Genomic DNA, 12933 nt, shown 5'->3' with positions numbered 1-12933 from the left:
GATTGCTATAATCTAATGCGTATTCGACACGGAATTATTGTCAAGGTTTTTCATTTTGTCAATATTTATCATAGCAGGGGACATTGCTGACATCAATATGGATACTGTTTTCATTTTCTGTCGAGAAATGATATGACTTATTATCAAGATTATTTTATAGTACGGTAGCGTTCTCTTCACAAGTGAGATTTATTTGTACTGGTAAATTGCTCTTATACTCACCATTCGGACTCGACGATCGGCTCGAATAAAAATGTTAGTCGCTTAAAAGTACAAATTCATCATATTGAGCACGATTATTATTATTATTATTATTATTATTATTATTATTATTATTATTATTATAATAATTATTATTATTATTATAATTATTATTATTATATAGCTTTTAGAAACTTATACCTTAAAAAAAATCCCATTGGAAAAAAAAATCCCATGGGAAAAAAAATCCCATGGGAAAAAAAATCCCATGGGACAAAAAAATCCCATGGGATTTTTTTATTATTTTAAAACACGATATAACGCGTTGAAATCGCGAGAAATGCTCATCATTTGTTAAAAGGTAGTGTTTCTGAAGGTTACATGAATAAATCTCTAAAAATCAGAAAAAAATCCCATGGGATTTTTTTTTCCCATAAAAAAATGGGATTTTTTTTCTATCAAAGTAAATTGAACGAAAGTAAGCACAAATGTTTTAACAATGCTTAAAATCGATAACTAAGCACAAACGAACGTGTTTTATGTTTTTGAAAATCCCATGGGATTTTTTCTCCCATAAAAAAAGCTGGAGAAAAATCCCATGGGAGAAACCAAAATTCCCATGGGATAATGAAAAATCCCATGGGATATTACAAAAATCCCATGGGAACCCCAACTTTGCAAATAAAGTTCATAGTGAAGAAAACGCATTTAACAAGCAAAAATAACCAATTATTAATCACAAGTTAGACTTTTATCTTATACTTTATCACAAATAAGCAAACCTTCAAGAAAAAGGGTACTTAAGTTTGCGAAATTTCGGTTTCGCAAAGTTTTTCCGGTGGCCGTTCAATACGGCGGTAATCAGAAAAAAGCGAGCTATGTAATTTCAAAATTTGATCCCGGCTAATCAGGTGTTTACCACAGATGGTAAACGATATCACGATCATGAAACGTAAAAGCATGCCTTATTAAAGTGTTTATATGCGTGTAAAATAATCTAGAATAAGATGGAATCGGGGCGCATTTTTGCAGTGGTATTAATATTGTTAGTAAATGTATTATATAATTATTCTTAATGAGTTACAAATAAGAAAATTCGCACATGTTATCAATATCAGTTGTGGCACTTCTGCCCTTATGTAAATCTATTGGTTCTCAAAGTTCGTTCAAGTCGCGTTGTGTATTTTTTTTGTTTTGCCTTAAATGTTCCAGGTTCGTTTAACTACCCATCAAGTTTGCAAAGTAATAAGGCAACAAGTCTGTCTGTAGAATATACCAACTTTTATTCTTGGTTAAATGATCGTATAGGTTATATTGTTCTGTATATTATCCTTATTAAATAATTGATACTAGATAGAGGCAAACATAAACAAGATACTCCAACACAAATATAATCCGTCCAATAAGTAAATGTCCAAATGTCCGTCTCTCTTTTGCACTATCCCGTGAAGCCGTTAAATTGGAATGTTCACTGTGCGCTACCAAAAAGGCTCGGCTCGAAGTTTGTTAAAATACCCCGCTTTTATACTGATTCTTATATAAATGCTTATATAAGCGTTTATATAAATGCTTATATAAACGGTCACGTTGTAGAAAAACGTGATGGTCTCAACAAGTAAACAAACTCCCCACCATCCTTTCAAAGTAGTTTCTTATCCCAAATCAACAGTAGTTCGTGGCCTGGTCAACACCCGTGACCGCCAAGAGCACCACATCATACGATGTCCCGAATTGAGTCCATTCAGTCTACCATAACATAAACTAGATCATCCCATCGTATGACAGTACATGTACCCTTACATGTATGATAGTCTACTAGGACAGGAAAAGTGTTACATACGCCCCTTTCTAAGAAAAATAATTAAGGATTAAATTCTTTTTCTAAATCGTCCTTAAAGTCATTGTCAGGGAAGTTATGTGCAGTGTCGTCGTCAAGGTATCATCAAAAAACAATACATCAATATTCATAATCATACAACAACATATCATCAACACATAATAGATATTTTAAAATCAAAACAACACAACTTAGTGTCATACAAATAAACATTAAGTTATTCAATGTTTAAGTATAAAGCCTTACAAACAACGTTAAGTCCTTCAATGAATAAGTAAATAAGTAGATTATGATTAAGTATAAAGTACAACAAAGTCCTATAGTATAACAAAGTCCTAATGAAAAGTCCTACTATAAATGCAAAGTCCTACTATAACCGGGAACACTGATGTTAGTCACACAAGTTCACTATTAAGTCAAGAGTCTACACGTGCCACAAATGTCACTAGGTTCACTGATCGCCTTCGTAGTACCAATCGCCTGGTAAGGAATGTCACAACACCTGGCGACTTAGTGATGAACCGTTCTCGCCTTGCACGTGTCTCCAGTGTCCCGTAGTTTATGAAAATATACAGATATACAATTAACATATCAGAGTTAAACAAATCCTAAGTTTCGGTTTCTTGAGTTTTAGGATACAAAGCAATGTAATTGAGGTTTGTTTTATTCTTTGATGGCCCCACCATATCGGTGAAGTTCTCCTTAACCGGAGCTGAAGCATTCATGCTCGCCATCAAAACCTCGTCAGGACCCATCTCAGTCCTTGACCTTTTGCCAAAGTACCTAAATTTCTTAAAGAATTTCCTGTTACATCTATTTCTATATATGACCTAAATGACATTGGCTAATACACCTATGATAATCAACGTTACTACACCCGTAGTAATGAATGAAAGTATGTTCAATTTATTTTTAGTGCTATATTCCCTAGCGGTTTCTATTTCATTTAACAATGAATCTATGGGAATAAAATCTACAGAAGGGAGTGTTGTGGGTATTTCAATCGTCCCATAATCAATCACTTTTTCATTGTACTCCTTCCATATTGACAATGAAGATATATTAAGCGTCTTTTTCATGATTTGTACAAAATCATCAGTAATAGTAACATTAGATTTGTAATCAAACGTGGCCGACTACGTAATTAGATCATTTATTGCAATACAACCTTGAGGCATGGTGATTATGTCAAATGGTGGGTTAATCGTTGACCAACTAGACTCTAAATTATGTTCACGTTTGCAAGTGATAGATAACCTCAGTGGTTTGTGTGTCGCCACAACCCAAACACCATTAGTAATTTATTTGGCGTAAGGTAGCTGTACATTGGGTTTAACCAATTCCCTGCAATTTTCAGCTATTAAATCTTGTTTATTCATGAATATATTAACAATGCATGTGCTTGATAAATGTCAAAGTCCATAGTCGTATCGTCAGTCGAAAGTCGTATATCCTGTCCTGGAAGGTATTAAAAGTATGTGTACACGTAAAGAGAGTTTGCATTTACTTTAACATATTTCTGACTAAATCAATTAAAACGTCATTTTTATCGGAGTAATGTTTCTTAATCGACCGCGGACTCGCGTATTCGACTACATTAACCTCCATATCGGAACGATGTCCCGAATTGAGTCCAGTCAGTCTACCATAACATAAACAAGATCATCCCATCGTATGACAGTACATGTACCCTTACATGTATGATAATCTACTGGGACAGGAAAAGTGTTACACAGTTTTTTTAGTTGATCCCGGCTCCATTGAATGTGTGTTACATGTATAATAAAATAATGATAATAATAATAATAACTATTATTATTATTATTATTATTATTATTATAAAATTGATAATTACATGCGCTATGATATTTATATATTCGAAAGATAAATACATGTTTGTATATTTAAAATCTACTTTGAGATTAAATAGTTAAGGTCACGATGTTACCATGCGTATCGTCACCGCGGACCACGGAGGACGAATGTCTGCTGTGTTTTTTTGCCGAAGCAAATTACGTCCGCGATGGCCTGACACGACGATAATCTAGGACCGATGGAACTCCGACGTCCGCGGCGATTCCTAACAAACACGCGTTCGCGATGACACCGCGGAATATGAATACTGACTAAGAGCTGTACTCTCAATATAAGAATAAACAGTGCACACACATATCGATATGTGCTTTAAGACACGCTCTTTAAACACGTACGGTGTCACGATAAATTGAAGTAAATATCATGTCTGCTCAATCATTTTCTGTTGAAAGAGTTCAAAACCAAGCATCCTCTAGTACTAATTCCAGATCATGGTAATACATCTCAGGGAGAAATAGGCGACTACTTAGATAATAATTTAATACGAAAATGTTATATTCCGTAAAATCAAAACCAATTGTTGATTATTTCAATTCAGTTATGTATTTTATTTATTTTCAGTCATTGAGGTATATTGTATTTTTTTTATCTAAGCCTCAATGGATAAACATTCTGTTTCTCAATACGAACCGCGTATTATCTATTTTATTGCATATCAATTTTTATCATTATTAAAGCCAATGGTCGCTCAGATACCGAAACGTTATCGTCGTCGTGTTGCAATCTTACTTATACAAAACAAAACCGTTTCCTCAAATAGTCTGAACTCAGTGTTGCGATATTCCATGATGACATGATTCGGACAACTGTTGAGACGTAGCAGAAAAGGGACAGTGATATAATGGTTCGAACCTTACACAGACAAAGGACTTATTTCTGCAGAACAACTTAATCCCACACTTGCTCCTCTACACCTAGAACAATAGATGGTTCGGGAAAGAAGTCAAAATTTAATGGCTTCATTCTGCACCGAATGTAAACGGACGACTTATATCCCGGTGATTAGGGGAAAGTCGGCTGAAGATGAGTGTTTTTTGCTTTGATTTTGGATTCAGAATACCATGAGAATCGGGAATGAGCGAAGAAATAACAAAAATACATGCCGTTTTACAGTTCTAAAATCTTTAACTAATGATCACACCAATATATATGTATCTACTAGCAGTTTTATGAAACTTGTGCAATGTCTGTATAATGAAACCTTTTTGAAAGATGACGAATCTATACAGATTCTTATTGCAAGCTTTTTCTTAACAGAAAGTTTTGACCCACCTGTTATATAATATTGGTAAGACCCTTAAGCCTAATATATCTAACATGAATGATCTAAAAGGTGAGCACTGTACAGAAAAATATAAATAAATATTCATAAGAATGGTTGTAAACAAGTTCTACGTAATTTAAAGTATAAACTCTTCCGCTAAATACTTCTGAAATTGAAATACGAAAATATGCTAGATATGAAAAGGAAATATGTTCAAATGCATCCACGCTGCATGCATGAGTCAAACTGAAGATTGACAAAATGATAACAACTGCGATGAGCCATTGTTGTAAATCTTACACAGTGTATTCGAGTTTTCTCCCGTTGTCATGCATATTTGCACCCTCAGTACCAAAATGTCACCAAGATAACATTTTAACCCCATAAAAAAGCCCTCCAATCATCCTAAACATGTGCCAGTAAGCGGCGTTATTCTGCGGTCGAAATTTCACTGACTCCTTATAGGATTGCCATGCAAATTCCAACTTGCCTTCTAGCTCAAAACAATGTCCTATCAGATTTAATGAGGTTTCGATATGATATTGATAAGATTCCGATACTTTGAAAATCACGTGATCTAGGAGATTCTTAAGCGCACTGACTTTGTCGCCGATTAATTCAGAATTTCGAAATATTAGATACTGTAGGTAATGCATATATGGCAATGAATCAACCACTGCAAGGTCCATCCAGGAAAATGAAAGACGGAAACCTGCATCCTCAAGGTCCATCCACTCATTCCGGGGATAATTTCGACGGCAACCTGCATCCTCCACCGTTACCGTTCTGTAGAACTCAGCGACAAGCTGTCTAGGAACACAATTGATTTCGTGTCTTTTAAAAATCGTACACAAAGCAATCTCTTTTTGCAAGATGTCTTTGAAATCTTTTCCGCGTCCCATCATCTTGGAACTAAACTCGTTGTTAGTAACGAAAGGGCTAACAGGTATTACTTTGTTAGAAATGAGAGCGTCTACTTGCTTAAGAATTGCAGCAGCCTCTTCAAAACGCTGTGCTGAGAAATATATCGACGCCAACTTAAGGCGACTTGATGTCACGTCGGAGATCAGAGACTTCTCACACAAAGTGAAAATCTCCTGCGGTAAGCTTTGATTGTTACCGATACAGAGCGATGCTTTCATTGCAGCATGAATGGAATAGTGGAATGGTAATGTAGTAGAGACTGCGGAACGAATGAGTCCAGTGCTGGTGTTTTTAATGTTCTCAAGCTTTTGAATGTACAGGGCATGTTCGGTTATTTCTTTTAAAGTTTCAACCGCTTCATCCTTACCATGTATGTAAAATCCGCATGAATAATGAATCATATACTTAAACATCTTGCTGGCAACAACGATATCCAGTTTTTCGAAAGGAAGCCCATTTGTACTATATGTGGAATTCGATGATATACGGTTACCAAGGTCGTCCATTTTAACATTTTGCAAACAAGACACATTATTAAGGATCATATCCTTTAACAAATCTATCAAAACCGGAAACTCGTTCCATTGAAGTTTACCTGCAAATAAATTCACATTTACCGTCGTATAGTGAGGGCAATATCGCACCTTTAACCACCTCCTTAATGTTGTCAAACAATATTTTAAACATTGGATAAGATTTTCATCTTCCCAGATGCATGGAGGTGACATTTCCACGCAATACAGGAAAGTGGTTTTCAAGTGAAACGTGCTTAAACGGTCGCCAACGAGCGGCTTGCAAAACTCTTTTCTGATAATTTTCATGATTACGTACACTTTCATTTGCGTCATTGTGATGTCGAACATCAAAAGCCTCTCCATCAAATTGGTAGATAACCTCCAATAAAGCTCATGTGAGTTATCGAAAGTTCGTACTGTTAATGTTCCTAGGCGTTGTTGAGGGTCCCAGTTTGTTGTGTTCTCAACATGCGCAGTCGGAACAAGAAATACCCCGCTATCCTTTAGTTGTGTCACCAATTCTGGTCCAGGCCAATGCCCGGGTTTTGGCCTTCTGAAAATATATTGACAATTTTCATGCAGTTTTGCACAGTGAACAGCCTTGACCTCATCTATGAAACCGCCGATGGTAAGCGAAGGACCGTGCTGGATACAGTCAATACCCGCTTTTTTGAAGAACTCTGCTAAAGACATTTTGATGCAATTGTTTTTCAGGAATAACCGCCCTTGAGCATCAATAAGACAATACGGAAACAAATCATCCGGCAAACATATAGAATAATCAGGCAAGAGCAATTGCAGACAGCAACACTGAGGCGGGGTTGACATGTCCATAACCACAAAAAGCTGCTCTAGCTCAAACTGCCTGTCCGCAATATTATGAATCACCGGAAATCTATGGAAATGAAGACTATCAATGTCTGAGTCCATACCTTCTGTAGTAGAACCTTCGGTTTGGCTTCCAAAACAATATGCACCGGAATCCATGCTCTGAGTCTGTAGAAAGATGGTGTTCAAAGCCTCAGTATAGAGCAACGTTGTCCTTCTCAATTGAATCGTTTTCTCATTGACGCCAATGTCACTCAGAGCCTTGTTAAGAGCCGCTGATGTCACAATGCGTTTGTTCCCATTATGCTGAAGGAGAAATAACCGTTATCTTAGATTTTATATACATGTACGTATTATATTGTATCTAACACTTCCATAGAAGAACGGTAGTTGTATAAGAGCTATTGTCGAAAACAGTAGAACATCTACGCATGTGTTGTTATTTTAACTGATGTACTGAAAACCTAAGACTGAATGGGAAAACGTTGAGCCTGTTTCCTTCGTACAAGTTATGTTTGTCTTTGTATGAGATACTGGAAAACATTCAAGCAGTTCTGAGGAAAATTCCCGTCAAACAAAAATCTGTTTATTATGGTCGCAATATTTATAATGTCACCGATTGCAGAGTAGTTAATTCGTTAAACGTCAATTTTAATACAGAGTAACAAAACATTATAAATCGATGAACTGGGAAATGATTTATCATATTAATACGTATTAAGTAGGAAAGTAGGTGTGTGACTTTATACAATTCAAGTTATGGTACACAAGCAAATAACGTTCATGATTTTATTATGCATGATGAAATGTATGAAATTATTTAAGCCTGAGAGAGAGATTTAGTCCATACCAAATAATATTTATTATTTATATCATTATGGATTCCAAAATATTAAAAACGAAATAATTCACCTTGGCCGGAAGTGTATTTATAAAGCTTAGGGCGACGTTAAATAAAAGCAATCATGTTTAGCCTATACTCTGGCGAATAATGAATAAAGTCTAAGCACGCAATTCATCAAACACGATCTAAAATAATGATCATTTACGATTATTTTGGTATTATAGTCCCGACATATACGTCGTGTTCTGAGAAAACTGTGCTTAATGCAAGTGCGCAAAGTGTCGTCCCATATAAGCCTGTACAGTCCGCACAGGCTAATCAGGGACGACACTTTCCGCTTTTATGACATTTTTCGTTTAAATGAAGGCTCTTCTTAGCAAAAATCTAATTTAGGCGAAATGTGTCGTCGCTGACTATCCTGTGCTTTTTTTAATTCCCGAATGATTGTCACAGCTACGCTTTATTTATCGCCACAATGATTGTTTATTGACCAAGACGCTTGACTTTTCCGTTCAATATATGTTTTCGCATATATTGCAACATAATGCAAAACTGTGTTAATGGAATATCTTCCGATAAATATTGCACTATATATTCATCTAAGAAGCGGTAAAATAACCAGAACACGTATATAGGAGGCTAAATAAACAAATGGTATAATAGGTTCTATTAAATAAAAAATGTACTTTAAATTATTAAAGTCGGTTTAACTATTCATTATTTCGGACAAATATTTCTGACAGTCAAATGTTTCGTCATTATCGTATCGTTCCTGATATTGTGCTAGTATAAAAGCTACATATAATGCGTTATTTTTCATATCAAGGTTAATGTGCATCTGCATTTGATTTTAGGAATGGTTAACTGTCTTTTAATAGTTGTATTTATAATTAATCTAATATGCATTTTGTTTTTGAAATACATAGAATCCAAATATTTATCTCACATCAAATTTGTTAAGAACATTCTCCGAAATTAAAGTAACAATTATACCAATCACATTTTCTTGACATGCTATTTTATTGAAATATTTGCTATGTTTATATGGCTATGTACTGATTGTATTCGCCAATAAATTGTCTGTCATCTTAGGCGCTTTTTTGTTAATTCCCGAATGATTGTCAGAGCTAAGCTTTATTTATCGCCACAATGATTGTTTATTGACCAAGACGCTTGACGTTTCCGTTCAATATAAGTTTTCGCATATATTGCAACATAATGCAAAAGTTAGTGAATGGAATATCTTCCGATAAATACCGTAAGTTTAATAGTTGCTTCCTTTTATTTTTAATAAACAAATATAAAGTTCAAACAATATCAGTCGTGGCTTTGGAAGACTGACTTATTGATTGTTACGAATAACTGTATTGTAAATGCGTAATCCTTTGCAACCATACAAGAGTAAGTTCTTGAAAATTATTTAAATCAAAATAACGCAGTTTTAAAGCCTGCAGTTAAAAAAAGTTTCATTAAAAGGCCGGCATCAATTTCATGCAAACATCTCTTGACCACGTGTGTAATAGGTTGTTCATGAGTGATAACACAATTTGTTGATCACTTGTTATGATTGTGTATCTTTATAGTACATGTGTGAGTTAATAATAACAAGGGCTGTTTGTAAAACATGCATGCCCCCCATATGGGCTCTCAGTTGTAGTGACAGCCATTTTGGAAATATGTTTTTGGTCACTGTGACCTTGACCTTTGACCTAGTGACCTGAAAATCAATAGGGGTCATCTGCGAGTCATGATCAATGTACCTATGAAGTTTCATGATCCTAGCCATAAGCTTTCCTGAGTTGTCATCGGGAAACCATTTTACTATTTCGGATCACTGTGACCTTGACCTTTGACCTAGTGACCTAAAATCAATAGGGGTCATCTGCGAGTCATGATCACTGTACCTATCAAGTTTCATGATCCTAGGCATATGCGTTCTTGAGTAATCATCCGGAAACCATTTTACTATTTCAGGTCACCGTGACCTTGACCTTTGACCGAGTGACCTCAAAATAAAATCAATAGGAGTCATCTGCAAGTCATGATCAATCTACATATCAAGTTTAATGATCCTAGGCATAAGCATACTTGAGTTATCATCCAGAAACCATTCTACTATTTCCGATCACCGTGACCTTGACATTTGACCTGAAAATCAATAGGGGTCATCCGCCAGTCATGATCAATGTACCTATGAAGTTTCATGATCCTAGGCATAAGCGTTATTGAGTTATCATCCGGAAACCATTTTACTATTTCGGGTCCCCGTGACCTTGACCTTTGACCTTGTGACCTCAAAATCAATAGGAATCATCTGCCAGTCATGATCAAACTACCTATCAAGTTTCATGATCCTAGGCATAAGTGTTCTTGAGTTATCCTCCGGAAACCATTTTACTATTTCGGGTCACCGACTCACCATGACCTTGACCTTTGAACTTGTGACCTGAAAATCAATAGGGGTCATCTGCGAGCCATGATCAATCTACCTATAAAGTTTCATGATCCTAGGCATAAGCGTTCTTGAGTTATCATCCGGAAGCCATTTTACTATTTCGGGTCACTGTGACATTTTACCTAGTGACCTGAAAATCAATAGGAGTCATCTGCCTGTCATGGTCAATCTACCTATCAAGTGTCATGATCTTAGGCATAGGCGTTCTTGAGTTATCATCCGGAAATCATTTTACTATTTTGGGTCACCGTGACCTTGACCTTTGCCCTAGTGACCTGAAAATTAATAGGGGTCATCTGCGAGTCATGGTCAATCTACCTATAAAGATTCATGATTCTAGGCATAAGCATTCTTGAGTTATCATCCGGAAACCATTTTACTATTTCGGGTCACCGTGACCTTGACCTTTGACCTAGTGACCTCAAAATCAATAGGGGTCATCTGCGAGTCATGATCAATGTACCTATCAAGTTTCATGATCCTAGGCATAAGCGTACTTGAGTTATCATCCGGAAACCATCCTATTATTTCGGGTCACCGTGACCTTGACCTTTGACCTAGTTACCTGTAAATCAATAGGGGTCATCTGCGAGGCATGATCAATCTACCTATCAAGTTTCATCATCCTAGGCATAAGCGTTCTTGAATTATCATTCGGAAACCATTTTACTATTTCGGGTCACAGTGACCTTAACCTTTGACGTAGTGACCTCAAAATCAATAGGAGTCATCTGCGAGTCATGATCAATGTACATATGAAGTTTCATGATCCTAGGCCTAAGCGTTATTGAGTTATCATCCGGAAACCACCTGGTGGACGGACCGACCGACCGACAGACCGACCGACCGACTGTGCAAAGCAATTTACCCCTCTTCTTCTAAGGGGGCAAAGTGATATTATTATGCCTATACACGTATGCATCACACATAGTTACCTTATTTTAAAATCGTATCAATAACAAAAAAGATAACAATTCCCTTGTCACAGCCAGGCTTTATTTTTCGCAATGATTGTTGTATTGACCATGACTTTTCACTTTTCCATTCATTATAAGTTTTCGCATAAACTCTTTACAAGCACTTGCACAATCTTAACCAATATGTGTATGTTTTAAAGTTTATGACTTATCAAATCTTTAACTGTTGCATATTAATGTCCACTAGACGGCGTGAGCAATATAATGGGAATGTGTTTACACTTCTCCACTGTAACGCCCGGTACAGAAATACGCACAATTAACTATACACTCTAACTGCTGTCCTACATATTTAGTATTTTACATACGCTTTCTAAAGATCTCCGCACATGAGCTTCTTTGACTTCTGTCATTCCCTTTCCTTTGTATACTATAGGCAGTTTTTCTGGCAGATTTTTTCGTGGAACTCATCGGGTGGGTTGCAACTTCAATAACTTTTCTTTTTTTAGGACCAGTTTTCTGCAAAATAAACAACAAAAACACTAGTCAAACGTAACAATTTTATGCAAACATCAGTGAATGAATTTTGTTTAGATTAATACCGTAAATTTAATAGTGGCTACGCTCTAACTTAAATATTACATAATTTCACATAAAAGTAAAATATTCATTTTCAGCCTTAACACATATCATGGACGGTCCATTTTCCGCACCTCTTAACTTTTAAAACTTCAAATATAAAATTGGAAGTAGCGAAAAATATGTATATTATTATATTTGATAAATAACTTGTTTTAACATACCTGGTAATGGTAAATGACGTGTTAATCCTCTTTTGATAACAAATTTGAGCAAGTTTTCACCACTTACATGTCATGTAAAACTGTAATTGCCACCAAAACAAAGTGTACCTTTTTCGTACCTTTTTTGTAATACACTACTTTCAATAATCGCTTTTATTTAGATTTAACTAAACCGTGTGTCAGACGGCCTTAGAGGGATCTTTGATTTCGAACATTACCTCATACAAGATTTCAACAAGTACAGATAATCTTGATACAAGTGGCATTACAAAACACTTTATAACGGCGATAATTCACTCACGATTATTGGTTAACAAAACTTGTAATAGGCAAACCAAAATCTCAATATAATGTTCGTAATGCACGCCTGAGTTCAATACGGTATTGTACTGTATTGTTCTGATTTGTATATCGTGTTGAATAACCGTGTCAATTACCGCCTATAGACCCATTCCCAACTGATCCTGTTT

The 12933-nt window shown here is 35.8% G+C and overlaps 1 protein-coding gene across 1 annotated transcript; it reads right to left on the bottom strand.

The window, feature by feature from the left end:
* Positions 1 to 5074: 5074 nt before the first annotated feature.
* LOC127841691 (uncharacterized) lies at positions 5075 to 7739 on the bottom strand. The gene is made up of 2 exons (XM_052370753.1): positions 7549 to 7739; positions 5075 to 7169 (listed from the first exon to the last, which is right to left on the bottom strand). Exon 2 carries the CDS (start codon positions 6977 to 6979, stop codon positions 5537 to 5539), a length of 1443 nt encoding a protein of 480 aa, XP_052226713.1. The 5' UTR covers positions 6980 to 7169; positions 7549 to 7739; the 3' UTR covers positions 5075 to 5536.
* Positions 7740 to 12933: the final 5194 nt, after the last annotated feature.

Source organism: Dreissena polymorpha, chromosome 8 (genome assembly GCF_020536995.1).
Source record: "Dreissena polymorpha isolate Duluth1 chromosome 8, UMN_Dpol_1.0, whole genome shotgun sequence".
In the NCBI taxonomy this organism is placed as follows: Eukaryota; Metazoa; Mollusca; class Bivalvia; order Myida; family Dreissenidae; genus Dreissena; species Dreissena polymorpha.
Note: the sequence above shows the minus strand (reverse complement) of the source record. Positions and strands in the feature narration are given on the sequence as shown.

Coding starts and splice junctions, on each gene's coding strand:
- LOC127841691 (XM_052370753.1), bottom strand. CDS start 6,979: ATGGAGAGGCTTTTGATGTTCGACATCACAATGACGCAAATGAAAGTG.